The sequence below is a fragment of the Antedon bifida genome, chromosome 3 (assembly GCF_963402885.1).
Source record: "Antedon bifida chromosome 3, ecAntBifi1.1, whole genome shotgun sequence".
NCBI classification, from domain to species: domain Eukaryota; kingdom Metazoa; phylum Echinodermata; class Crinoidea; order Comatulida; family Antedonidae; genus Antedon; species Antedon bifida.
The window spans coordinates 32,420,841-32,444,734 of NC_136228.1; the positions used below are offsets into that span (position 1 = coordinate 32,420,841).

At 35.3% G+C, this 23,894-nt stretch overlaps 5 protein-coding genes across 5 annotated transcripts; 4 read left to right on the plus strand and 1 right to left on the minus strand.

Moving 5' to 3' along the window:
• Window positions 1-5,430: 5,430 nt before the first annotated feature.
• LOC144837797 (uncharacterized) lies at window positions 5,431-7,174 on the plus strand. Its single transcript, XM_078693054.1, has 2 exons — window positions 5,431-5,611; window positions 6,585-7,174. The coding sequence occupies exons 1-2, from the start codon at window positions 5,483-5,485 to the stop codon at window positions 6,945-6,947; spliced, it is 492 nt and encodes a 163-aa protein (XP_078549180.1). The 5' UTR covers window positions 5,431-5,482; the 3' UTR covers window positions 6,948-7,174.
• On the minus strand, window positions 6,960-7,894 carry LOC144838384 (uncharacterized). The gene is made up of 2 exons (XM_078693723.1): window positions 7,552-7,894; window positions 6,960-7,099 (listed from the first exon to the last, which is right to left on the minus strand). The coding sequence occupies exons 1-2, from the start codon at window positions 7,880-7,882 to the stop codon at window positions 6,960-6,962; spliced, it is 471 nt and encodes a 156-aa protein (XP_078549849.1). The 5' UTR covers window positions 7,883-7,894.
• A 224-nt stretch (window positions 7,895-8,118) lies between these two features.
• LOC144837651 (trace amine-associated receptor 7e-like) lies at window positions 8,119-9,699 on the plus strand. The gene has a single exon (XM_078692854.1). The coding sequence runs from the start codon at window positions 8,211-8,213 to the stop codon at window positions 9,675-9,677; it is 1,467 nt and encodes a 488-aa protein (XP_078548980.1). The 5' UTR covers window positions 8,119-8,210; the 3' UTR covers window positions 9,678-9,699.
• Window positions 9,700-11,560: 1,861 nt separating this feature from the next.
• On the plus strand, window positions 11,561-13,862 carry LOC144838450 (LDL receptor repeat-containing protein egg-1-like). Its single transcript, XM_078693817.1, has 4 exons — window positions 11,561-11,733; window positions 12,142-12,248; window positions 12,659-12,817; window positions 13,413-13,862. The coding sequence occupies exons 2-4, from the start codon at window positions 12,170-12,172 to the stop codon at window positions 13,625-13,627; spliced, it is 453 nt and encodes a 150-aa protein (XP_078549943.1). The 5' UTR covers window positions 11,561-11,733; window positions 12,142-12,169; the 3' UTR covers window positions 13,628-13,862.
• Window positions 13,863-17,024: 3,162 nt separating this feature from the next.
• On the plus strand, window positions 17,025-23,075 carry LOC144837653 (E3 ubiquitin-protein ligase RMND5A-like). The gene is made up of 9 exons (XM_078692856.1): window positions 17,025-17,166; window positions 17,587-17,732; window positions 18,782-18,919; window positions 19,282-19,382; window positions 20,049-20,215; window positions 21,420-21,585; window positions 21,763-21,865; window positions 22,422-22,576; window positions 22,807-23,075. Exons 1-9 carry the CDS (start codon window positions 17,031-17,033, stop codon window positions 22,868-22,870), a joined length of 1,176 nt encoding a protein of 391 aa, XP_078548982.1. The 5' UTR covers window positions 17,025-17,030; the 3' UTR covers window positions 22,871-23,075.
• The last annotated feature ends 819 nt before the right edge of the window (window positions 23,076-23,894 follow it).

Below are 23,894 nucleotides of genomic sequence, written 5' to 3' on the forward strand. Positions count from 1 at the left end.
TTGAAAATGATATTAAAAGTTACAAATACTAAACACAAAAATTGTTTTGCTCTTTCTTTATGTCAATTTAATATTCTACAAATCTCGTAAAGAGATGAAGAAGAAAATTTAAACATTAGAATTGTGAATAATAGTAACGAAGAGTGTTAACATACATGAGCAAGATTAATTAAATTAAGAAGTACAGACAAATATGTAAATGAAGACACTAAAGAAAAAAATGCCAATATATTTAGTAGGCCTACATAGCGAGAGCTTACTTACTTAGTTCGGCACATACCCAAACTTATATGACTAGATTTCTCCATAACTTTCTATTTGCCATTGTGACAGCCAGTTCTTCTCTCTGCATACCAGTATCCGTCTCTAGTACATCAATGTATGTGAGAGCCATATTGTACTTCGTTACTGAGAGCTAACAAACTTCAAAGAATGAAGGAAGGTTGAAGGAAAGAGAAAAGGAGAAGGAGGAAGGCCATGGACAACATTAGAGTATAATATAATTGACAGTTCATGGCACCGGAGCCCTTGACATCTCGTTGATAGACGTGGAACCAGATCGTGGAACCAGATCATGGCATCGGGTGTTCTTGATAGAGATGGAACCAGACAAGAAGACACTGTTAAGCTCTGTCTACACTATCAAACTAATTTGACAACAAAAGTGTGATGTAGCCAAATATCGTAGTGATATCTTCGTGTCCATATATGGGCACATCACATTTTGTTATGTCACATAAAGTTTGATAGTGTAGACAGAGCCTTACATGCATTGGTACATTTGACTTAATACACAGTTGCAAATGTGTTTAAAATGTAATTTACTGTAATTAATGAAGTGTTGTTGTATGGTTGATTTATCATCGCATCCGGATAATTGCTAAAACGAAATCATCCGTGGTTGGAGGCAAATCGATTTGGCAAATTTATCAATATAAATTATTGAGGCCTACTAATATCAATAATGATCAAGATTTGTTTTGTTATCAAGTGTAAACACAATTATAATCGAACTTATAATAATATTTTGGATGATATTAACTAGAAAACAGCGTTTGTTACGTTGTTATAACAGAACTTGTGCCACTTAAATACTGATCACAGCTAAAAAAAAGAACGTACCAATATATTAAAGCTCTGTCTTCACTATCAAATTTGTTTAACAAAAAAGTGTGATGTGCCCAAATATGGTAGTGATATGCTTAAATATGGTAGTGATATGACATCATCATGTCCATATTTGGGCACATCACATTGTTTTGTCACAACAGTTTGATAGTGTAGACAGAGCTTAAGTCAAAGAGATGATCATATGAGGACATTTTTCCATGATCACATACTACAACTTCGAGATACGAGTAAGATATTGAGTTTAATTATAAAACACTAAAATAAAGATGTCAAAGTGAGATATAGTTACAAACTGCGACAACTCAATGTATTACAAAGGGACGGACAGACAGACAGACATGACAAAGTGTGACAGTAGCCTAACTGTAGCAAAAGTGCGAAACATGTTATTGTATAACTACAAAGCGCGATGTAACATGTACAATTCACAGTCACATAGCCACTTAAATCCAGTTTAATCTTTAAATTGTCCAAAACTTCGTGTGAGAAAAATGCTTTAGCGTTGGTCACATCATTCTAAATGTCTACCATCTATCATCTCTTGATATTTGAACAATCGATAGAACGTCTAGTTTTATTGAGTAGATAAATTAGCCTACTATAATATTTCTTTAAAGGCCAAAAGTTGAAGAAGGATTAAATTAAGCTTAGATTGATCGATAGTTCATTTTGTAATACAAACGTACACGGCTATTTCAATTTATTGTAAAATCAATCGCTAATTAATTTTTTCACAAAATAAAGTTACCTTTGAAAATGGAACAATTGAGGAATTTATTATTTAATTAAATTCCTTAAATAAAAGCAAACGAAACCTCAAAAACACGTATATTTTTAGATTTGAAGAAACATGACAGTACTTTCATAATGGCCTCGTGTATTTTATGCTATGGGGAACATTTTACCCCATAGTTCGTTTTCGCACAATATTCATGTGTTTAAGCCTGTTTTCCTGTCGACGTTATTCGACGCTATCGTTAACAATACTAGGCAATCTTCTACGCAAAACATTGAAATTTTAACGATTTACAGGAAAAGGTACTCGCTATCGTTATCATTTCAACTTGATCGTTTTCAAACGATCGTCGTTGAACTGTTAACGATCAACGACGATAACGTCGACAGGAAAACAGGCTTTAGCGTTTCACAGAAATTCGAAAGAAAATGTTGAAATGTATGCATTATTTGATCATTGTGGGCATAATGATGATACGTTTCCACATTTCTTAAGGCAAATTTACACAGATGGGCGGTAAACGGCAATAAAAATATAGAATCTATGTTATTCCTTATGACCATTTACACACACATAGATACACCCACATAGATACAGATTCTATGTTGGACAAGCTACGCGGTTTTCCGCTTACCATTTACGCTCGTCTTTGTAAATTGGCCTTTAGGCGTTTCTTGAATTAAAAGGTGGGATTGAATCAAAATTGTAGTTATGCATTGTAGGCCTAATCAGTTGATTAGCCCATGGAGCTTAATTATATAGCTCATTATTAGCTCATGATCATAATTAAAGCCCTTATAATAATCATAACTTGTGAAAAACAAATTAATGTAAAACAATGTAAACATTACAGTTTTCTGTAAAGCTCTGTCTACACTATCAAACTTTATGTGACGACAAATTATGATGTGCCCATATTATATGGATATATGATACCATATTTAGGCACATCACACTAGACAGTGTAGCTTAAGAATAAACACCTGAAATGTTATAGGTATGATATTTTTTTTTACAATGAAAATAATATACGGTACCCGGAAAGTGTATTTTTAAATAATATTAATACGACATCCGGCACAGTAATACAAAATATTATCCAATATTTTATCTCTATATATTATTAAAAATAATTCAGCCTTTACTTGTGACCCGTTGTATTATAAACTCTTTTGTCATGCAAACGATAATGTTCACGGATCAATCGATAATAACACAACAAAACGCAAGGAGATGGCTAAGTACATGCTGCTGCCGATACGTTAGTCTCTAAGAAGATATAAATGATACAGGTAGGATTCTAAGGTAGGTTGTATTTAAGGCAATTCAACATTTGTTATGTGCTCAATTATATATTAATATTATATGTTATTCATAGGCTAATAATAATGATAAATGGCCGTATTTTAAAATGTAGGAATGAAACATGTAAGTTATACCACAGTATAGTCGCATCTGTATCCGACAAATTCTATCCATACTATTACGTATAGGTTACGTACATTACCTTTAGCGTTAACTAATATGTAGAACATAGGAATATTAAATATCTTTATTATTAGTGCACATATTTCTTTTAATCAAGAAGAGAGTAATTCTTATTGAGCCGTATTTTAAAATGTATGGATAAAAAATGTAAGTTATACCAGAGTATAGTCGCATCTGTATCCAACAAATTCTATCCATACTACTGTATTAATAATTGCGTGTAGGTCAAGTACATTATCTTTAGCGTTACATGTAGAAAATACGAATGTTAAAATGATGTCTGTAGGCTTACTATTAGTATGCATATTTCTTTTAATTAGGAAGAGAGTAATTCTTATTGGACCGTTTATGTTAATGAACCACATGTATTATAAAACGCGTTATCAAATAATATTTAATAGGCCTAATACGTTCGTTTAGTTTTAGTATTTTGCCGTTTCAATCAAATCATTCCAGGAAGCAGTTAGTAGCCTAGTGACAGACCTTGGCGTAAACTCTTTTATTAAAGATCATAATATAATAATGTTGTGATTTGTGAATCAGCAGAAACATATAGCAATTGCATTAAAACGTAGTCTTCCGTGTGTGCAACGCTTCTATGTAAAGCGTGGTTCCCACTATAGAACGCAACGCAACGTAACGCAGCGACGTATCGACGCAAAGTACTGTATTGCGTAATTACAAGTGGGAACCGACGATACAACAGTGCTGCAAACATCGCAGGTTTGATTTCACGCAGGCGGGGGAAAACACAATTATTGAAAGGGAATTTTCTTACGTTGCGTAGGTTGCGTTAAGGCAGGCATACACAGTCATACATTTGTCTGTCATACACATCATACAATGTATGATCAGACAAAATCTGATCGTGTATGCCTAAATCAGACTTTGTCTGATTGCCATTTTATGTGTCTGTCAGTGTCTGATGAGAGTAGAACAATGCTCTACTCATAATACATGTATTATGAATGTCTGAAGACAATTTTAACTATTGACCAATCAGAGCACAGAGATTTTGACAGACTATTATTTTATTTTTGCAAGATCAAGATGGTTGAGCGCGAGGATTTTATTGACACTGACAATTTAATTGATCTCTTTGAAGAGAATCCATGTTTATGGGATGTTAAATCCCATGATTATCACAATAAAACTCTCAAGACGGCAACCTACAGTAAAATTGCTGAACGGTTGGAATCAGAAGGTATGATTAAAGCTAGGCCTAGGGCCTAGGCTATACTATAGGCCTACTCTAGGCTAGGCCTAGCCTAGGGCATAGGCTAGAACTCAATTTAAAAGCCTGTCAGAAGTGCTTCAGTCCACTTAAAAGCAAACGAAACCTAAGTGTAAGGCTATCCTAGCCTTGGCCAAAATGCTTATTGTCCTTACCCAATTCAGCCAATATTATTTTTATAAAAATCAGTAGGCCTAGCTAGACCATGGATGGTGGTTCAAATTAGGCCTAGGCCTACAGTAGGCTAGGCCTAGATCTTTTTTTTAAATGTTTACTAGGAGGCCTATCTAGGCTAGGCCTAGCCTACAACTAAACTAGCCTTAGGCCTAGGCCTAGGCTAGCTAGGCCTATTAGGCTATAATTTAAATATCATGTCATCCATAAATCATCATAATAATAGTATTTAATAATATATGGTCTAGCTAGGCCTCTACTAGTTAAAGGTAGAAAAGGCCTACTACTAGTAGTAGGCTAGTAGGCCAAGACTAGCCTAGGCTAGGCCTAGCTTAGTTAGTAAATTATAGGAGAAGTAAAAAACAAATTTTTCAAAACAAACTAGTATTTTTACTATTTGTATAGGCAATATCTTTATTTTTCTTCTAATGTTTTATATTGTACTGTAATATAAAAAAAAAACTCTAGTACTGTATTACTAAATGCAATTCATACAGTATTTAACAATAAGTCTACATACAATGTAATAATGTATTCATTGCATATTCAGTTTAAAGTATTGAAATCATAAAAAATCATTGTTATTTAAGTAATAATCATTACTTATTTACACTTACAGTATTTGACATCATCAAAATTATATAAATTGTTTTTAAATTTTAGTGGACCTAATTAAACGAAAATGGAACAATATAAGAAGCCAATATAGACGAGAAAGAATGAAAGAGAGGGTAAGAAAGAGTGGTAGTGGGACCAGTGAGAGATACAAAAGTCGGTGGAGATTTATGGATAGGCTTGTTTTTTTAAACGATAGCCTGTCCTCAAGAAAAACAATTTGTAATATGGAGGTAAGCTATTGAGTAATATATAACAGGATCCGTTTATCTTAAAATTATAGCCTAATGTCGCCACACATAAAGCATCTATATCATTTGCCACTGCCATGGTATCTGACCCTCTGAGTTGAAGTAATTGCAGAATCTGTCTCTGACATCTTTGGCATCGTTGCTGTAAAAGTTGCTACCCTGTGGAGCCAAAGGTATCATTTCCCCTGCTTTAGGCTCCTGTCGCCATTGCCCTTCATGCACCTCATGCGTTATCCTGTCCTCCACATCTGTATAGCCATATGGTGTATAAACGTTTCTATTAGCACTTTGACCCCTGAGGAGGTTGTGAAGCGCACAGGCTGCCAGCACAATCTTCTCAACAGATTCTGGTTGTAGATTAACTGGCTTGAGAAAGATTCTGAAACGATTACACAGAATTCCAAAAGCATTCTCCACAATTCTTCGTGCCCTGCTCAAGCGATAATTGAATATCCGCTTTTCTTCAGTAAGGCCTCTTGAGCTGTAGGGTTTCATCAGGTACTTCTTTAATGGGAATGCTTCGTCTGCAACCACAACATATGGCATAGATATACCATCTTCAAAGAGAGGTCTGGCTTCAGGGATATTCAGCAGATTTTTATCTAAAGCATCTGAAAGCGTTGAATTTTTGTACACACCCCCATCAGAAACTCGACCATTGCACCCAACATCAATATAAGAAAACTTATAATCTGCATCTACCAATGCAAGTAAAACAATGCTGAAGCTGTTCTTGTAGTTGAAATAGTAAGAACCACTATTATTCGGCGCAGATACTACAACATGCTTGCCATCCAAAGCCCCAATGCAATTATCAAAATTCCATCGCGTCGCAAACTCATGACTTATCTTTTGCCACTCATCTTCTGTATTTGGGACCTGCAAGATTAATGAAGTAAAACTTTATAGCCATGAATCAAATATTTTAACTCATATAATAATATCTATTTTTTAGACACCACTTGAAGATGCTGATTGTATGCTTGAGGACATGGAGGAAGAATCAGCAACAGAAGATAAAGAAAATATTGATATTGCAGAAACATCATTCTCTACAAAGCGACCCCTTAAAAAATCAAAATTAAACAAAAAAAGTGAGGTTGATGAGCAGAAGCTTCTGGAAAAGGCCATCACTTGCTTGGATATGGCTACAAACAAACCGGCTGCAAAAGATGATCCAGATATAAATTATGCAAATTACATTGTAGATGAACTGAAAGCGATTAAAGATCCGAAACTAAAATTAATCACCAAACACAAAATAAATTGCCTTTTGTTTGAAGCTCAAAATGATTCACTTACTATGGACATTTTTTAAATAAATTTTTAATCAATCAATCAATATATATCTCACCTTAAGATACTTGTCTGCTAAAACTTCATAAATAGCCTTGCATGTTTCCGGAACAATTTTACCAATTGTCTGGGCAGGAATTCTGTATGTATACTCCAAACTTTTATATGAATCTCCTATAAGAAAAACAGTTTTACAACCTTTATTAATGACAAAGTTTCAATCCAGTACCAATGTGGGCAACATTTGAGTAATTTTCATGCTTGAGAAAATAAATATTTCCACTGTACAAATTTATTCTTTAATATACTTTAAAACATAATAAATATACTATAAAATTAACTAAAATCTAAAAAAATGTCAGATTATAATGATCCCTGGTGATTATCGACTGGTAATATAATATATTGTAGTTTAAAGTAGTATTGGTAAAGATAATTTATATTGCAAATGTAATAAATATCATAATCAATTGATTAATAAATATTGAGTGCAATGTTGGCATTGATTGTATTGACTTTTACTAGTTTATATAGGCTAGGCCTAGAACTCAAGTAGTAGTACTTACTAGGCCTAGTAATCAATTAGTTAATTTATATAAAGTGATTCAACAAAAAAAATAACTAACCGGTTGCCAAGAATCTTAGAGTAACAGCTAATCTTTCCTTGTGATGAATTGCCTCTCTCATCGTAGTGTTTTGCTTGCTTATCAATGGAGCCACTAAATTTGCAAGCTCATCAAAGGTGGCCTTATCCATGCGCAGGAAGTTTTTAAAATCGTTTTGATTTTCTAAGCACAATTCTTTAACTAAAGTATGGTAAGCGCCTAAATGTTGCCTCCTGGCAATCCATGTCCGCACCCATACGTTGCGTTTCCGCCGTCTTTGTTTTCTTTGTTTTCGTAAAATTAAAGAAATTATGAGCCCACAAGCAGCCAGATGTTGACTATTGTCTGCCATTTTGTTACTATGCATAGTCATGTATGACAGACAAATGTATGTGTGTGTATGTGACAATGTATGATCAGACTTTGTCTGATCATACATTGTATGATGTGTATGACAGACAAATGTATGACTGTGTATGCCTGCCTTTACGTTGCGTCGCTATTGGGAACCAAGCTTTACAGCGCTGCATTGTGTTTTTCTTTAATAAATATTTATTTATATATATACTTTTTCGTTTTTTATTCAAAGAAAGATGCTACAGCTAATCTGGAAATATCAGAACTAATAATATGGAATTTATGAACCTGTACGATGTCGTCATGCACGGACAAACTTAAAAATGGAAATTACAACAACAATAATGGCTGACAATGTTAATACAACAGGAACGTATATAGAAATGTACAATAATGAAACTATTCCAACTACAAACTGCAATAAGACTATGAGTACAAATAGTAGTACTAGCTTGCCGTCCACGAACTCTATGAAAGAAGACAATCCGTCCATCTCTGTTGTTGTTATATTCGTTTTATTCATGTTCATCGTAATTGCAATAATTGGAAATATATGGGTTATAATAACTTTATTTCGATCAAGGCAATTTAAAGGAGTTATTATGTTCCATTTTATCGTGAACTTATGCATCATTCAATTATGCGAAAGCATCTTTGTGCTAATGGTTAGCTTTGCTGTCGCCGTAACTGGATACTGGGACTTTGGTAACACCTTCTGTCGCGTTAACGCGTTATTCGTTGAATTTTTCAGCGTCGCAGACGTCATCGCGTTGCTGTTTTTAGCAACTGATCAATTCTTTTCTATGCAAAAACCTGCATTTTACATAAAGTGCTTTACTTACTCAAAATGTATTTTTATATTTAGTTATGTTTCGATTCATTCTTTTATATCTGCTGCTGCAATATTATCGTCTGCCATCCAAGTGGATTATTTTGAAACGCGTTACGGTTGTTCAGTAACGCAAGAAGTGCCCGTATCTTATATGGCATCCGTTGGAATGTTCTCGTATGCAATTCCTCTGACTCTCACTATTTGTCTGTATGTTGTTGTTGTACGAAAGCAGATGAAGGTAAATGGTCAATCTATTGGACTGGATGCTAGTTACCACAGCGAACTGCGGAATATTGACATTTTTAGAGACAAAAAGAGTGTGAAGAATATTGGTATCATTCTTCTACTGTGGTTCATCCTTCGCGCACCATACCACATTGTCGATTGTATTTACCTATCAAGTAGCAACTCGTACACGTATATCAGCTCATTGCTGACAATAATGAAGCTTTCGTATCCAGCAGTAATACCTGTTGCAATACCTATACTCTGGCCTGACATCAGACGTCAAATGAAGCATGTGCTTTTCTGTCGTGTTAACCACATCGCAACCGTCCACGCAAGACATCAAGAAGGCATTATACACCAGAGAAATGATCTACCATTCGATTTTAAAAACGGCAATACAAAACCTGAAGATTACCAGGTACCGGTGCTGTTCGCTACATCAAACGGTCTCCAGTTAACTGTTATAGGCCATAATAATAAAGAAACCGTAAATGGAATATCGACAACCAAACGAAATACATCGGGAATTCGTCTTAATGGTGGAACAGTGTTCAAAAACTTTGGTGTGGTCAATGTTAGTGAACATGAACTAGATAACTACAGTATAGATGTAAGCGAAGATGAGGGAAATGCTAGCTTTTCCTCCTCTCAAGTGGACAGCCAACGGTCAGATGTAACACGCAATGACATTGGGTTGTCATCGTCTGGCAACAAACCATTACCATGGTAAAGGCGTGTCGCCAGTTTCTTTCCAATTTCTGCAAACTCATTTTAAGCAATCGAGTACGGCAACGGTAATCATAGTCAATTGCAGGATTACCGTTGTGCTTAAACACCGTGGTTTTTAACGCCATACTACCGTACATGACTTAGATTCCTTAGATTAGAAACATTTAAGCCGTCCACTGAACGTAATTGTCACACACGTTTAAGCTCTGTCTACACTATTAAACTATTTTGACAAAAAAAGTGTGATGTACCCAAATATGGTAGTGATATGACATCATTTTGTTCATATGGGCACACCACATTTTGTTGTCACATAAAGTTTGATAGTGTAGACAGAGCTTAAGTACGCGTGCGAATTAAATGTGTTCCTTTTTTATTTCTATGGTTTACTTGATAGTACAGTATTAAGTTAATCGACTAAAGTTAGATGTAGCATAATAATAATAATTTGGCCTTTTTACTTCTATATAAATATGGATATAACTTATCTCTTACGATATGCATTTCAGCTTTATTATTATAACTTTATTCGAAACAAATTGACATATTAATTATTAACGTTATCTTTGTGCAATAGTTATTTTACAATAGTATGCGTTCATCCCAATAATCTCATCCACTTCGTGTAAATGTCACAAAATATGTTGTGAATAACATACTGGCAAAGCTAAAAGTGCCGCAGTTTTATGGTAATGAATATTTATCGACTGCTATGTCTGTGAATTTAATTTTTAACCTCAAAAACAGCAAAACAGTTTCAATTCAATGGTAAAATAATGAGTATTTATTGAATGCAACTCTGTTGTTAGCGCGAACTACGTAATGTAATAACTCTTGCCTTTTCAATGGATACCTTACTGTAATGCTGCAAGTATCGATTAGGCTAGGCCTAAATTGGTGAACATTTATCAAACACATATTAAATCAAATGACTTTAATAATTAAACTGTATTCCGTAATTATTAATGTCTCACTGTTGAATGAATTACTGTTTTCTCTTTATTAATATTAATTGAACGTTTTATATTTTTCGAAATGCAATAACATGTTAACCACATTATTATCACATTGCGTTTGCTGTTAGTTTTAGAATTGTTGTTCGATTTTTATCTCATAAGTAGATCTACTCGACAAACAGTGAGATAGTATGATGATTTTGAAAAGAAAGGTGTTTTATATGAACACATAGTCAACATAATTTACACCATTATTAAACATTCCATTAACTACACTCTCCTCTTGCAGTTTACCATGAATTGTGGTATTATAGTCTGAAGGCCAATTTACACAGACGAGCGGTAACGGTAAGCGGAAAACCGCGTAGCTTGTCCCACGTAGAATCTGTATCTATCCTGAGCGGAAACCGTCCGCTCCGCGTTGTGTGTAAATGGTCATAAGGAATAACATAGATTCTATTTTTGTTACCGTTACCGCTCATCTGTGTAACTTGGCCTTTATACTCCTAATGCATTATGTTCATATCCGTTCAAACGAATTAACAATCCGTTCAAAGGCGAATTAACAATCCGTTCAAACGCGAATTAACAATCCGTTCAAATGCGAATTAACAATCCGTTCAAACGAATTAACAATCCGTTCAAACGAATTAACAATCCGTTCAAACGAATTAACAATTCGTTCAAACGAATTAACAATCCGTTCAAACGAGCAATCCGTTCAAACGAATTACCAATAAACGGAATAACACCGAGAGGCTTTCGTAGGATGTTGTTTTATGTTTGTTCACCCAAATTGTTTATTTTGTTATCAATACGTTCTTATATAAAACAACCAATAACTCCTATGGTCACAGTGATATAATAGTGTTACTGGGACAGGCTTACGAATCCATAAACGAGGGAGGGACTGCGGTAATAGTTAAGCCAACGTGGCTCATAAAGAGTATTGAATGAGGTTCTTTTGGTTTGTTTTGTCCTCTTAACGATGCAATGAACCGTTGAATAAAAACAATTCTTATACAAAGAAAAGAATGGCCTTCTGAACTAAAGCACATCGAAACGCTTCATTTAAGTACCTGCTTCCACGACGTACACACGGTAAGTCTAACTTTTATATTATATTATTTAGCAATGAAATGTGTCTTTCTGGGTATCGATAAACTTAGAAGGACCCTCGACTTATACTTTTGAATGTCAAGTAAAGCATGGTGAAAAATAACCATTAAGGGAGTTAGGCTTACCATGAATATATGCACCCATGGGTGAGGCATTAGGTGTAGTCGTTTCAATAACATTGGCGAAGAACATTATATTAGAGCCGTCATATTGAACGCATCTAAAGCCTTGTCTACTTTATGTGTCAAAAAAGTGTGATGTGCCCATATATGGTAGTACTATGTTTAAATATGATAGTGATATGGACACATCACATTTTTTTGTCACATAAAGTTTGATAGTGTAGACAGAGCTTAAGATCTATTTTAATATAAAGACTGTTCTCCACAGGCCCAAATTAGACGTTATATTAAACACAATGAAGACGTATATATTACCAGTGTTCTGCTGCTTCTATATCGTAATCGTAGGCTCAACAACTCACCACAAAGGACCAGGTACATTTAAATGTTTATTTTCTGTATAAAGACCAGGACATTTGTTGTTGTTGGATGGAGACTTTTAAAACACATTAACATAATTGTATAAATTGTATTGTGTGCTTGGAATGAATCATTCATAATCGTATTCTTGTCATCATACAAGGATCGATCACACCAAGGCAATCTAACAACAGGACACTGAGCTCGCCTTGCCAAGATAGGAACTCGTAACATTCCTTTGATATTATGTCTGGCTGCGACAATTACTAACTGTACTGTACCGGAGCTCAGCATCCTGATGTTAAATTGCTTTGATCACACCTATTCAGATACCTGTGATAATAATAATGGTACCGTCATCATAGTATAATCGTATAATATTATACTGCAACAATTTATTATTGTGAATGCATTTTCGTTTTTAGAGACATGTGAGGACTATGAGAAGTTGGGAATGAAACACTTTCGTTGTACCACACACGAGAAAGGTGTCCCGCATTGCATTAATCCAAAATTTGAATGTGATTCAATTGTAGACTGTCAAGATGGCAGTGATGAGGACCACTGTCAACAACAACATGCAGGTAAGAATATTGCTCTTGTCATTCATCAAATCTAAACACTGTAGGCCTATATTTGATTGGGTTAGGAAGTGGGGAGGGGAGTGTTGATTTGCGTCGCTCCTGGTAGAGAACGTCGGTTTCTTTTATAACAAGTTGTGAAGGCATGGTATTACTGTACCTATAAGTAGGCGTACAGTATTTGTAACAAGAAATAAACACAATAATATGCTTGCTCCTTATTATTTAATAATGCACATACTTGATCACTTATAATAGCCATGTTTGGTATACTGAATAGATTGACAACATCTAAATACTATACTATAATATGTAGGCCTACATTGTCCAATATATAAATTGTCACTTATATCGCCTTCAATAAAGCTCTGTCTACACTATCAAACTAGTTTGACAAAAAAGGTGTGATGTGCCCAAATATGGTAGTGATATGGCCAAATAAGATAGTGATATGACGTCATCGTGTCCATATAATGGGCACATCACATTTTTTTGTCACATAAAGTTTGATAGTGAGCTTAATAGTAAGGCGTAATAAGCAGTGCATTACATTTTTTGTATGATTCCACACTATTACTCCATATTAATTTCATCGCAGAGTACTGTGATACAGGTTTCGAAGGGAAAATATTACACGGAAAACCTATGGAAAAATTTCAATGCGATGATGGTATGTGTATAGAGGACTGCAGACGATGCAATGACAAGGCGGATTGTGTAGACCATTCGGATGAGTCGGGCTGCTCAAAGGAAATGAAGCGCCAACGAACAAAATGTCAACATGAGATAAAACATGACCCGAATGAACTATGATATAATTCCAATTTTTAATCTTGAAATTTTAATCTTAAACTTTAAATTCACACGTCCGTAGCCTGTTATAAATATGAAGCAAGCACTGTCCGGAATGCGGCTTAGGCGCAGCATAATAATATGAATTGGCATGAGAGTGAGATTAGAGACAAGGTTTCACAACTAATTCTTAATGGCGAAGAAACAATATCTAAAGCTACAGTACATAAGGCAATGATTTAGTAAATTACTATAGGCAGATACCATAGAAAAATAATTTCACCATAAAATAAACTGTTTTTGTAAAGTGGTTTATGTAATATTTTTCTTTTGGAGTACAACTCATTCAATCAGACATTTACTGTTTTAAACTACCACCACCACCAGGGCCGGCCAGAGGGAGAAATTGCACGCAGAGCGCGTTCGGCGGCCTAATCGACTAGAATTGATCTGATTAGTTAAAAGTTTTGACCAATCAGATGCGTGAGCAGCTGTTGGTGGTATGAGGCGTGACGTGATACATGATGTTGCATGATCGACACGTCGCCCACATGTAAGAACAGGGACGTTAACTCTGATTTTACTGTACTTATTAATAGACTTACTATCATTACAATCAAATGACTACAAATACATCAGAAAGACGCTGGAGCATACACACACGTAAGTATGTAGGCTATAGGTTTTGTTTATATGACTTGGTATCTTCTCGGGTCTGGCCTCTAGGCTAGGCCTAGCCCTAGCTAGCACGTGCTCTGCTCTGCTTCCAATTTTAGCCAGCAGAATGAGGAGACATTAGAGCGGAGCATGGAGTATAATTAGTGGTAGGCCTAGTGGAAATTAACTTTGGTAGGCTATGATACTTTACAATCAGTATCAGAACTACTAGGGGTGAAGATTCTAAAAAAAAAAACGCAAAATGACATCTAACTAATTTGGTCTAACTCTATGTATACACACCACTCTACACAAACTGTATATATACTATTGCTATACGCAATGATGTTATGACACGTCCCAATGACTGCCACCTGTCCTACTGCTCAGGTCTAATGGATGAACAACGTTTCTAAAACAAGACAAGTTGCGAACCTTTGCGCATATAAACGTATATATAAAAGGTCGCGTTAAAACATATACGGCAGGGTCAATAGCGTGATTCACCAATGTCATCTGTGACGCATGTGTTATTATTTCATGAGCAACATATACACCAGCTTTTAGCATGACCAATATAACCTGAAAGAATAAAATGCAGGAATGTTGGTATTTTGGTGAAATAATGTTGTTTACAGGATTCATTTAATATTTAATTATAATGCCATATCTCCTCGTTGTTTTCATTGATCATCATCATTAAGGCCAATTACACAGACGAGCAGTAACGGAATGTTATTCCTTATGACCATTTACACACAACGCGGAGCGAACGGTCGGTTTCCACTCAGGATAGATACATATTCTACGTGGGACATGCTACGCGGTTTTCCGCTTACCGCTCGTCTGTGTAAATTGGCCTTTATTAAAGCTTATACAACAAGAACACCTCCCAGACCAAATAAAGTGTTCAAGCGTGTCCCAAAGAGCTATTCTACTTATGTATTAATATTATCTATAACAATAATGATATGAAAACTGAAAATGTCTTTCTTAAGGAAAACTTACCAGCCAAGGAACCCAGCAAATGGTGAATCCAATAGTGATTGCCATTACAGTGATTGCGAAGTTGCTCTGCGTTTTTATGACGTTCTTCGTCGATTTCTTCTCCATGGCAGTTACCACCGGTATTTTAGATATCTTATATATCTCGTATACCACCTTAGTATTGCAAATTGCGCCGATAATAACTTCTGACCAACCGCAAAAACTGTATAATGCCAAATGTATATCGTAGACAAAAGGATCGTTTAATTTGTAGACGAGTTTACAGTTACGTACGGAAGCGTCCAAGTGCCGTCGACTTGGCGACTTGTTACGTTTTGTGTTAGAAGCATCGTCGTAGTAACTACCAATACCAACATAGGGCAAAGCACATACGAGCGTCATCAGAAATAAAGTAGCCACTGCGTATAACTTTGTTTTCTTGGGTTGAAAATATTTCACGTAGCGGTAAGGAAATGAAAGCGCGACACAACGCTCAATGGACATCAATGTTGAAATGGATCCCGATGCCAATGGGAACAGGTAAACCATAAATATGAAAATATTACAGTGAAGATTGAAATCATATTCCATAACATTTTTAGCAAGGAATATTGAATAAACAAAATTGGCAAATAAACAGAACAGATCGACCATTAACAGAATAAGAAGTAAAATGATGTGATTTTCTTCTTTACGTTTCTTGAAGGCTTTACGAAGAAAGATGATAGCGATACTGTTGGCAGTTAATCCTAAAGCAAAGACCGTGATTGGTAAAACATGGCTAAGCTCTTCCACTCGACCACCTGGTCTAGGTCTGGGTAACACACCCTCTTCCCCACCACGAGCAGGTAACTTGCTTTCGCTCGCGTTAGCCGGGGGAACTGGGGGAATGCCTGGCCCCGGTGGCATGCCTACTTGCCCTCTTTGGGAGTCACCTCCACTTAACTGTACGATCCATTCCATGTTGTGTGTATAAAGTTTGAGTACGTAGGTCTATTTGGCTGACATTGTAATAACTGTTTGAAACTTATCGGTGATGTATTTTAATATGCTATCATAACAAAGAAGAAGCACTAAATAGAGAAGTATGGTGAAAGAATACTGTCATGGACCTGCCAAATGGCAGATGACAAGTTAGGTATCATAACACGTTATTCATTTCCTATATAATAATTGAATTTTTAAACATACAATTTACATGGTTTATAACCACGTTTATGACGCAAATTAAAATGTTAGACAATAATATAGTTAAAATGTTCCCTCCTAAACAGACTTGTCACATCATAAGTAAAAAATGTTTGTGGAAATTGCTTATTAGAACTTTTTATGTTTAGATAACAGAGCAGCTGTTTAAAATGCAAAATAATTTATGTCATTTGAATTCATCCAATAATTAGTTGTTGCTTTACATGACTCGCAACAACCACTAACTCCCCCACAGTCACGGTACGTCAATCACTGCACACTAAACAGCAAATTATAGCATACAACCAAAAATGTACACGACATATCGATGAGACAGAAAGTAAAAACGTGGTGTTCTACAGAGTAAAATGTTGCAAAACGAGAAATTGTTTGTATATCCATTACTGTATTTGTAAAATAATATAGAATTTCGATAAACGATATTGCAGTAGGAAGAAATTTTTTTTTTAAATTACCGCTTTTTGAGACTGAAATAAATGTTTACTATTAAAAAAGTTTTTCCTAAAAATGTGAACTACCCCCTCTATTTACACCAGCTGAAAATTCTTTGTTTTGGTACTCTCAGTCGAAAATGGATGCTTGTCTTACTGTCGAAAGGGAAGTGGACAAAGTCCTTGGAAAATTCAATGTTGTCAAAAATTACGCTGACAAAGAGACAGATTTACTTCTTCAGAATTTACAAGAGATTCAAGAAGAATTAATGCAATGTGAGTAGACCTATATAGTGATGTGTTTCAATGATGCATTTAAGGCCTAGGCCTAGGCCTACCTAGCTAGCTGGTCTAGGCGGACAGCCTTGTGCCAATCCTATGCCGTGAATAATAGTAGGCCAGGCCCTACTACTAGCTAGCTTAGGGTAGGCTAAGTAGGATAGTTGTAGCTAGAGCAAGGCCTTAGGAATTACCAAGTTTGTCCAAATTATTATTTCACCAATACCATCACTGACATAGCCTTGTTTTCCTTTCACTAAATAAACAAGAAATATTTAATTAATTAAGAAGGCCTGCCTAGGCTAGGTCTAGAACATATAAAATTGGTCTTCTAGCCTGGAGAGAGACACCTTATAATAGTAATAACTACTGAACTGATATATTTATTTATAAACTACTGTAATTTTGTTATTATAGGTCCAACAGAAGAGGATATTGGAAGTCCACACATGTCTTTACTTAAAGATTTAATGAAGAAAGTTAAAGATATAACAACAAAAATTAGCAGTGATCATAAAGAACTTCATAGCAGTGTTTCTAAAGTTGGAAAAGCAATTGATAAGGTTAATAAAAACTATATATTCAGTGCTTGATATCATTTTCACTTTAAGTAGTGAGCCCTCTCTCTTTTGGCAAGTACTTCACTCAGTTTCCTGTTATTATTTCTATCAAGTAGTGAGCCCTCTCTCCTTTGGCAAGTACTTCACTCAGTTTCCTTTTATTATTTCTATCAAGTAGTGAGCCCTCTCTCTTTCGCCAAGTGCTTCACTCAGTTTCCTGTTATTATTTCTATCAAGTAGTGAGCCCTCTCTCTTTCGCCAAGTGCTTCACTCAGTTTCCTTTTATTATTTCTATCAAGTAGTGAGCCCTCTCTCTTTTGCCAAGTACTTCACTCAGTTTCCTTTTATTATTTCTATCAAGTAGTGAGCCCTCTCTCTTTCGCCAAGTGCTTCACTCAGTTTCCTTTTATTATTTCTATCAAGTAGTGAGCCCTCTCTCTTTCGCCAAGTGCTTCACTCAGTTTCCTGTTATTATTTCTATCAAGTAGTGAGCCCTCTCTCTTTCGCCAAGTACTTCACTCAGTTTCCTTTTATTATTTCTATCAAGTAGTGAGCCCTCTCTCTTTCGCCAAGTACTTCACTCAGTTTCCTTTTATTATTTCTATCAAGTAGTGAGCCCTCTCTCTTTCGCCAAGTGCTTCACTCAGTTTCCTTTTATTATTTCTATCAAGTAGTGAGCCCTCTCTCTTTTGGCAAGTACTTCACTCAGTTTCCTTTTATTATTTCTATCAAGTAGTGAGCCCTCTCTCTTTTGCCAAGTACTTCACTCAGTTTCCTTTTATTATTTCTATCAAGTAGTGAGCCCTCTCTCTTTCGCCAAGTACTTCACTCAGTTTCCTTTTATTATTTCTATCAAGTAGTGAGCCCTCTCTCTTTCGCCAAGTGCTTCACTCAGTTTCCTTTTATTATTTCTATCAAGTAGTGAGCCCTCTCTCCTTTGGCAAGTACTTCACTCAGTTTCCTTTTATTATTTCTATCAAGTAGTGAGCCCTCTCTCGTTCGCCAAGTGCTTCACACAGTTTCCTTTTATTATTTCTATCTTGTCTCGTCAGAATTTCTACAGTGACCTTTCAAGCATGTCTGAAGACCCAACAATGGATGCACCCGAGAAAATTAAGCTTATAAATGAGGTCATCTGTGAACATTTTCTCCGCCACGGAATGCTAGATATTGCAGATTCTCTTACTGTGGTTCGTATAATGAATTAAATATAATTAATTAATTTTTAAACATTTTCTAATCTGACTTGGTATAAGCCCACCATGGAGTGTAATCATTTGAAGTGATTTTCATGATGCAACTGTGTGTGTTACAGTAAGGTATATTTTGGTAAAACTTTGGTATATAAATGTCATGGTCTATCCTTATGAAAATGTAGTCTACTACCACCAGTCAAATCCTAAGGCCCAACTTAAGCCATGCTTTTACATTATTTAGTCAATCTTTTAAAGCACATTCATTTTTGCCAACTATAATCTAAATTATCTGAATATTAACTAATTATCTACTTTTAGAATATTTCCTTCATTTTCTTTTATTTCCTTTCTTGTAGGATGCAGGACTAGATTTAGAAAACCAAATGAAAGAACCATTTATAGAGATTAATCACATTTTATCTGCTTTAAAAGAAAAGAACTTACAGCCAGCATTACAGTAAGTATAAAAACTTGAAGGTGGATGTCAAAAACGGCACGTTGATGACAAATTAGTAACTATGATAAAGCTGTGTCTATACTATCAAACTTTATGTGACAAAAAAATGTGATGTGCCCATATATGGACATGGTGATGTCATGTCACTACTATATTTTGGCATATCACTAGCATATTTTAGCATGTCACACTTATTTTGTTAAACTAGTTTGATAGTGTAGACAGAGCTTTAGGTTGTCAAAATGCTGTGCATGGGTGACAATAGTGGAAATGTTGATGGCAATAAAGATGGATGACAAAAAGCTAAAAAACGATTTATGAAAAAGATCAAACCAGTTGAGACAAAAAAACTATAGCTCTTTCTACACTGTCAACTAGTTCAACAAAAAAAGTGTGATGTGCCTAAAGATGGCAGTGTTATGACATCATTGTGTCCATATATGGGCACATCACACTTTTTTGTCACATAAAGTTTGATAATGGAGACAGAGCTTTAGGATATGGCAAAAAGTTAAGATGAGTGACACAGATTTAAAGATGGGTGACCATCTTCAATTGATCACTGATTCAGTTGTGAGAGCAAATAGTGAGGTTTCTTTTTCCATTTTCGTAATGCAACAATCAAACCTTTTAAACTCATTAATTATTGTATGATATTCTCTTCAGGTGGACATTTCTACATCGTGAACGCTTGGAAGGTCAACGATCATCTTTAGAATTCAAACTTCACAGATTAAAGTTTATTGAACTTTTAAAAGGTGGTCCTGAAAAACAACTCGAAGCCCTCGTGTATTCTAGAAATTTCGCACCATTTGCTGAACGACATGAACAAGGCAAGGCTCTGTCTACACTATCAAACTTTATGTGACAAAAAAGTGTGTTGTACACATATATGGACATGATGATGTCATGTCACTACCATATTTTAGCATATCACTACCATATTTGGGCACATCACACTTTTTTTGTCAAGCTAGTTTGATAGTGAGGACAGAGTAGAAATACAAAGCTCGTAGGCCTTTTTTTTAAGACCATTTTTTTGGTAAAAACTTCTCTATGTATGAATATAGATACTTAGACAATCCTGGTTAAAGATGTATTGTCCCCCTGAAAAAACAATTCCTAACAAAAATTTTGTTGAATATGCCATTTTAATGTAACATAATATTTATCCACTTTGACCAAAAACTGGATCGAAAAAAATGGATTTACCTGAAAAAAGCAAAAATTTGTCAAATTGGCCGCCAGCCAATGGTTTTTGGTTGAAAACATGATTTTTTCGGTTTTTTCTCCCTACAGAAGTGATTAACTTAAAGACCCCTTCCCTGCAATTTTGGACGTTTTTTGGAAAATAATACATATATATCACTTTAAAAACATTAAACCATGTCATTCCTTGTCTTAAATGTACGTTTTATGGTAAATTATGATAAAAAGTGAGAAACAATGCACTACCTAAGTAGCTCGCGGCGATCGACCTCTTGTGGACGGTCTTAGTTTTGTAGGCCTAGCTGGTAAACATTGGTAACGTACGAACATCGTACGCTAGCTATATACCTAGCCTGACGTTGTATAGTTGCTGCATTAATTGTCTTTCTATTTTTGCCAGACTCCGTTGATACAAATTGGGGAAAACCCGGTATTTTCGCTGAAAAGTTAGGAGTCTTCCATTTGTTTTGGCCTCACGATCGATCGAAAAGTGGGCGAATTACAGGTGAAAAACAAAAATATCAATCCGCGCGCAATGCATTTTGGGATTTATAGCGGGCCGCTATAATTATTAGAATCGACTTATTTTTCACATTTTTAACCGTTTAAAGACGAAAAAACTTATCGCAATAGGACCATATAGTATTATTTTTACATTAAATATAGTTTGTGATCTTAAATTAGATCTAAAAAACGTAGGGAAGGGGGCTTTAAAACTACAAAATAACATATTCAAAGTCTGATTTTATTAATCTTCATTTTTCATGCTTTTGAGGGACAATACATTTTTAAACATTATCAGTGAATGTGTACCAATTCTTTTTTTAGAGCTCCAAATACTAATGGGTAGCCTGCTGTTTGTGCGCCAAGGCCTAGAAAACTCTCCTTACGTTCACCTGCTCGATCCCGTGTCTTGGTTAGAGATTGGTGACATCTTCACAAGAGATGCTTGCAGTCTTCTTGGACTTTCTATAGACAGTCCACTTAGTGTCAGGTATGTACTGTAATCATTTGAAATGTCCATTATGATACAGCACTTTCAAAACTGTGAACATTTAGTGTGACAGTTAATGGTATTCCAGGGATGTAGCTAGCACAAGGCAGACCATTTAAAACATCTGGCTACGGCCATGTATTCTGGATTAATATAACTTGTTTTTTTTTCTTTCAGTTTAAATGCAGGTTGTGCTGCTATTCCAGCACTGCACAATATCAAACATGTTATGCAGCAAAGACAGTGTACAGGAGTGTGGTGTTCTAATGATGAATTACCTGTAAGTTGTTTTAAGCTCTGTCTGCACTATAAAAAAGTGTGATGTGCCCAAATATGGTAGTGACGTCATCATGTCCATATATGGGCACATCACATTTTTTTAAGCAAGTAATCGGCACGTGTTTGAAGCTTAGTTGCTCTCAGATACAGACTAGTATAAACCATAGTTTCAGTGTCCACAAAATACTTGTGTGCACTCTAAAGAATCTATTACATCTTTCGAGACGAGCAAGGGTTACCCTGGTGTTAACACACAGCCACTGTCAAGTAGGCCTCAGTTATGCTGTCTACACTAGCAAACTTTTAATTTGACAAAAAAAATTGTGATGTGCCCAAATATGGTAGGTAGTGATATGACATCATCATGTCTATATATGGGCACAACATATTTGTTTGTCACATAAAATTTGATAGTGTAGACAGAGCTTTAGTATGTTGTTTGTGGAAGTTACGAAGAAGGGGAGAGTGGTGTTCCTCCACATATCCACCAATACCAGCAATACCAACACCTCCTCCCAAAATGTCAGCTTACCTATGCTATTTTCATTTTTTTAAAGATTGAAATTGATTTGGGAAATGAGTACAGGTACCATTCATTATTTGCATGTCCAATTCTACGACAACAAAGTACAGAGAATAATCCTGCAATGCGTTTGGCTTGTGGACATGCTATTTCAAGAGACTCGCTGAACAAGTTATCGAATGGCAACAAGTAAGTTATCTTTGTTGCATCTTTCCCTGTAAATGCCAATTTAGAAAGAGAGGTAGAGGCAACAGTGGTGGGTAGTTATATTGGACTGCTCACACTCCTAAGGGGCCCTCCAACGCGGATCATGCTGTGGGGCCCCTGGGTTTAAGCGGAAAACAGAAATATAGAATGTTATTTTTTTAGAACACTTGGTCTGGTTAATTTCTATAATGTAAATATAATTTTCTTTTCAGAATAAAATGTCCATATTGTCCGATAGAATCTTCTCCATCGGAAGCAAAGCAATTGTATTTTTGATGAGTTCTAGTAAGCCTGTGTCTACACTATCAAACTAGTTTGACAAAAAAAGTGTGATGTGCCCAAATGTGGTAGTGATATGCCCAAATTGGTAGTGATATGCCCAAATATGGTAGTGATATGACATGTCCATATATGGGCACATCACATTTTTTTTGTCCCATAAAGTTTGATAGTGTAGACAGAGCTTAAGCCTGTGTCTGGTACAATACCCATACTGCTTATAGTATTTTCGTTTTCCGTATGTACCTTGCTGTGACTATCTGGATGTCAAGGTCAACTTATGGAAAGCTTGACCCTACACAGTTGGGTCAAGTTGCGCACCACCATATAGTGTATAGGCCTAGTGAATAGTGATAGATTGTACAGCATTAATAAGCATTGTTCACACCTGTGCACCCATCGATCTGATAATTTCTATATAACATTTTATTTAAAATTTCTTTAGTGTTATGCATGTTAAAACCAGATAAACTATTAGAAATGGCAATTCATATTAAACTATAATGAATGCATTTCTACATACTTATACTGAACTACTGTAATTGAATCACAAATCTATACCAGACACATTTGTAAATATTGTAAAGAAGTATAAAGATTGACATATTTATAGGAAATAATATTATTTATAAAAGTCTCTGAATTTTTTCTTGAATATTATGATGATAAAATGATAATGAAACTAAAATATTATTGTATGACCACAAAACAAAGTCGGAAATTCAGGAATGTATTCTGAGGTTATTTGAAACAAATTCAACGCCACATGAATAAAATAACACTTTTTTTGTAGGGTTATCTAGGTATGTAGTGGGTATACTGCTGTAATAGTAAGGTATTCTAGCAAGTCTTGTTTATACCAGGTTGTAACATTCAATGTGGCTTAAATGATTCGTTCGTACATAAATAGATGAATTAAATTGATCAAATAAATTGAAACATTGTTTAATTTACACACAAAAAAAATGAAATGTTTACACTTCCGTTTATAGTACCCCTTTAACATGTCATGGTGAAATAA

Coding starts and splice junctions, on each gene's coding strand:
- LOC144837651 (XM_078692854.1), top strand. CDS start 8,211: ATGGAAATTACAACAACAATAATGGCTGACAATGTTAATACAACAGGA.
- LOC144838384 (XM_078693723.1), bottom strand. CDS start 7,882: ATGGCAGACAATAGTCAACATCTGGCTGCTTGTGGGCTCATAATTTCT. Junction 7,100..7,551: donor TCTAAGATTCTTGGCAACCG/GTTAGTTATTTT, acceptor TTTTTCTTATAG/GAGATTCATATAAAAGTTTG.
- LOC144837653 (XM_078692856.1), top strand. CDS start 17,031: ATGGATGCTTGTCTTACTGTCGAAAGGGAAGTGGACAAAGTCCTTGGA. Junction 20,216..21,419: donor TGCTGAACGACATGAACAAG/GCAAGGCTCTGT, acceptor TTCTTTTTTTAG/AGCTCCAAATACTAATGGGT. Junction 21,866..22,421: donor GTTCTAATGATGAATTACCT/GTAAGTTGTTTT, acceptor ATTTTTTTAAAG/ATTGAAATTGATTTGGGAAA.
- LOC144838450 (XM_078693817.1), top strand. CDS start 12,170: ATGAAGACGTATATATTACCAGTGTTCTGCTGCTTCTATATCGTAATC. Junction 12,249..12,658: donor AACTCACCACAAAGGACCAG/GTACATTTAAAT, acceptor TTTCGTTTTTAG/AGACATGTGAGGACTATGAG. Junction 12,818..13,412: donor CTGTCAACAACAACATGCAG/GTAAGAATATTG, acceptor ATTTCATCGCAG/AGTACTGTGATACAGGTTTC.
- LOC144837797 (XM_078693054.1), top strand. CDS start 5,483: ATGAAAGAGAGGGTAAGAAAGAGTGGTAGTGGGACCAGTGAGAGATAC. Junction 5,612..6,584: donor AAACAATTTGTAATATGGAG/GTAAGCTATTGA, acceptor TCTATTTTTTAG/ACACCACTTGAAGATGCTGA.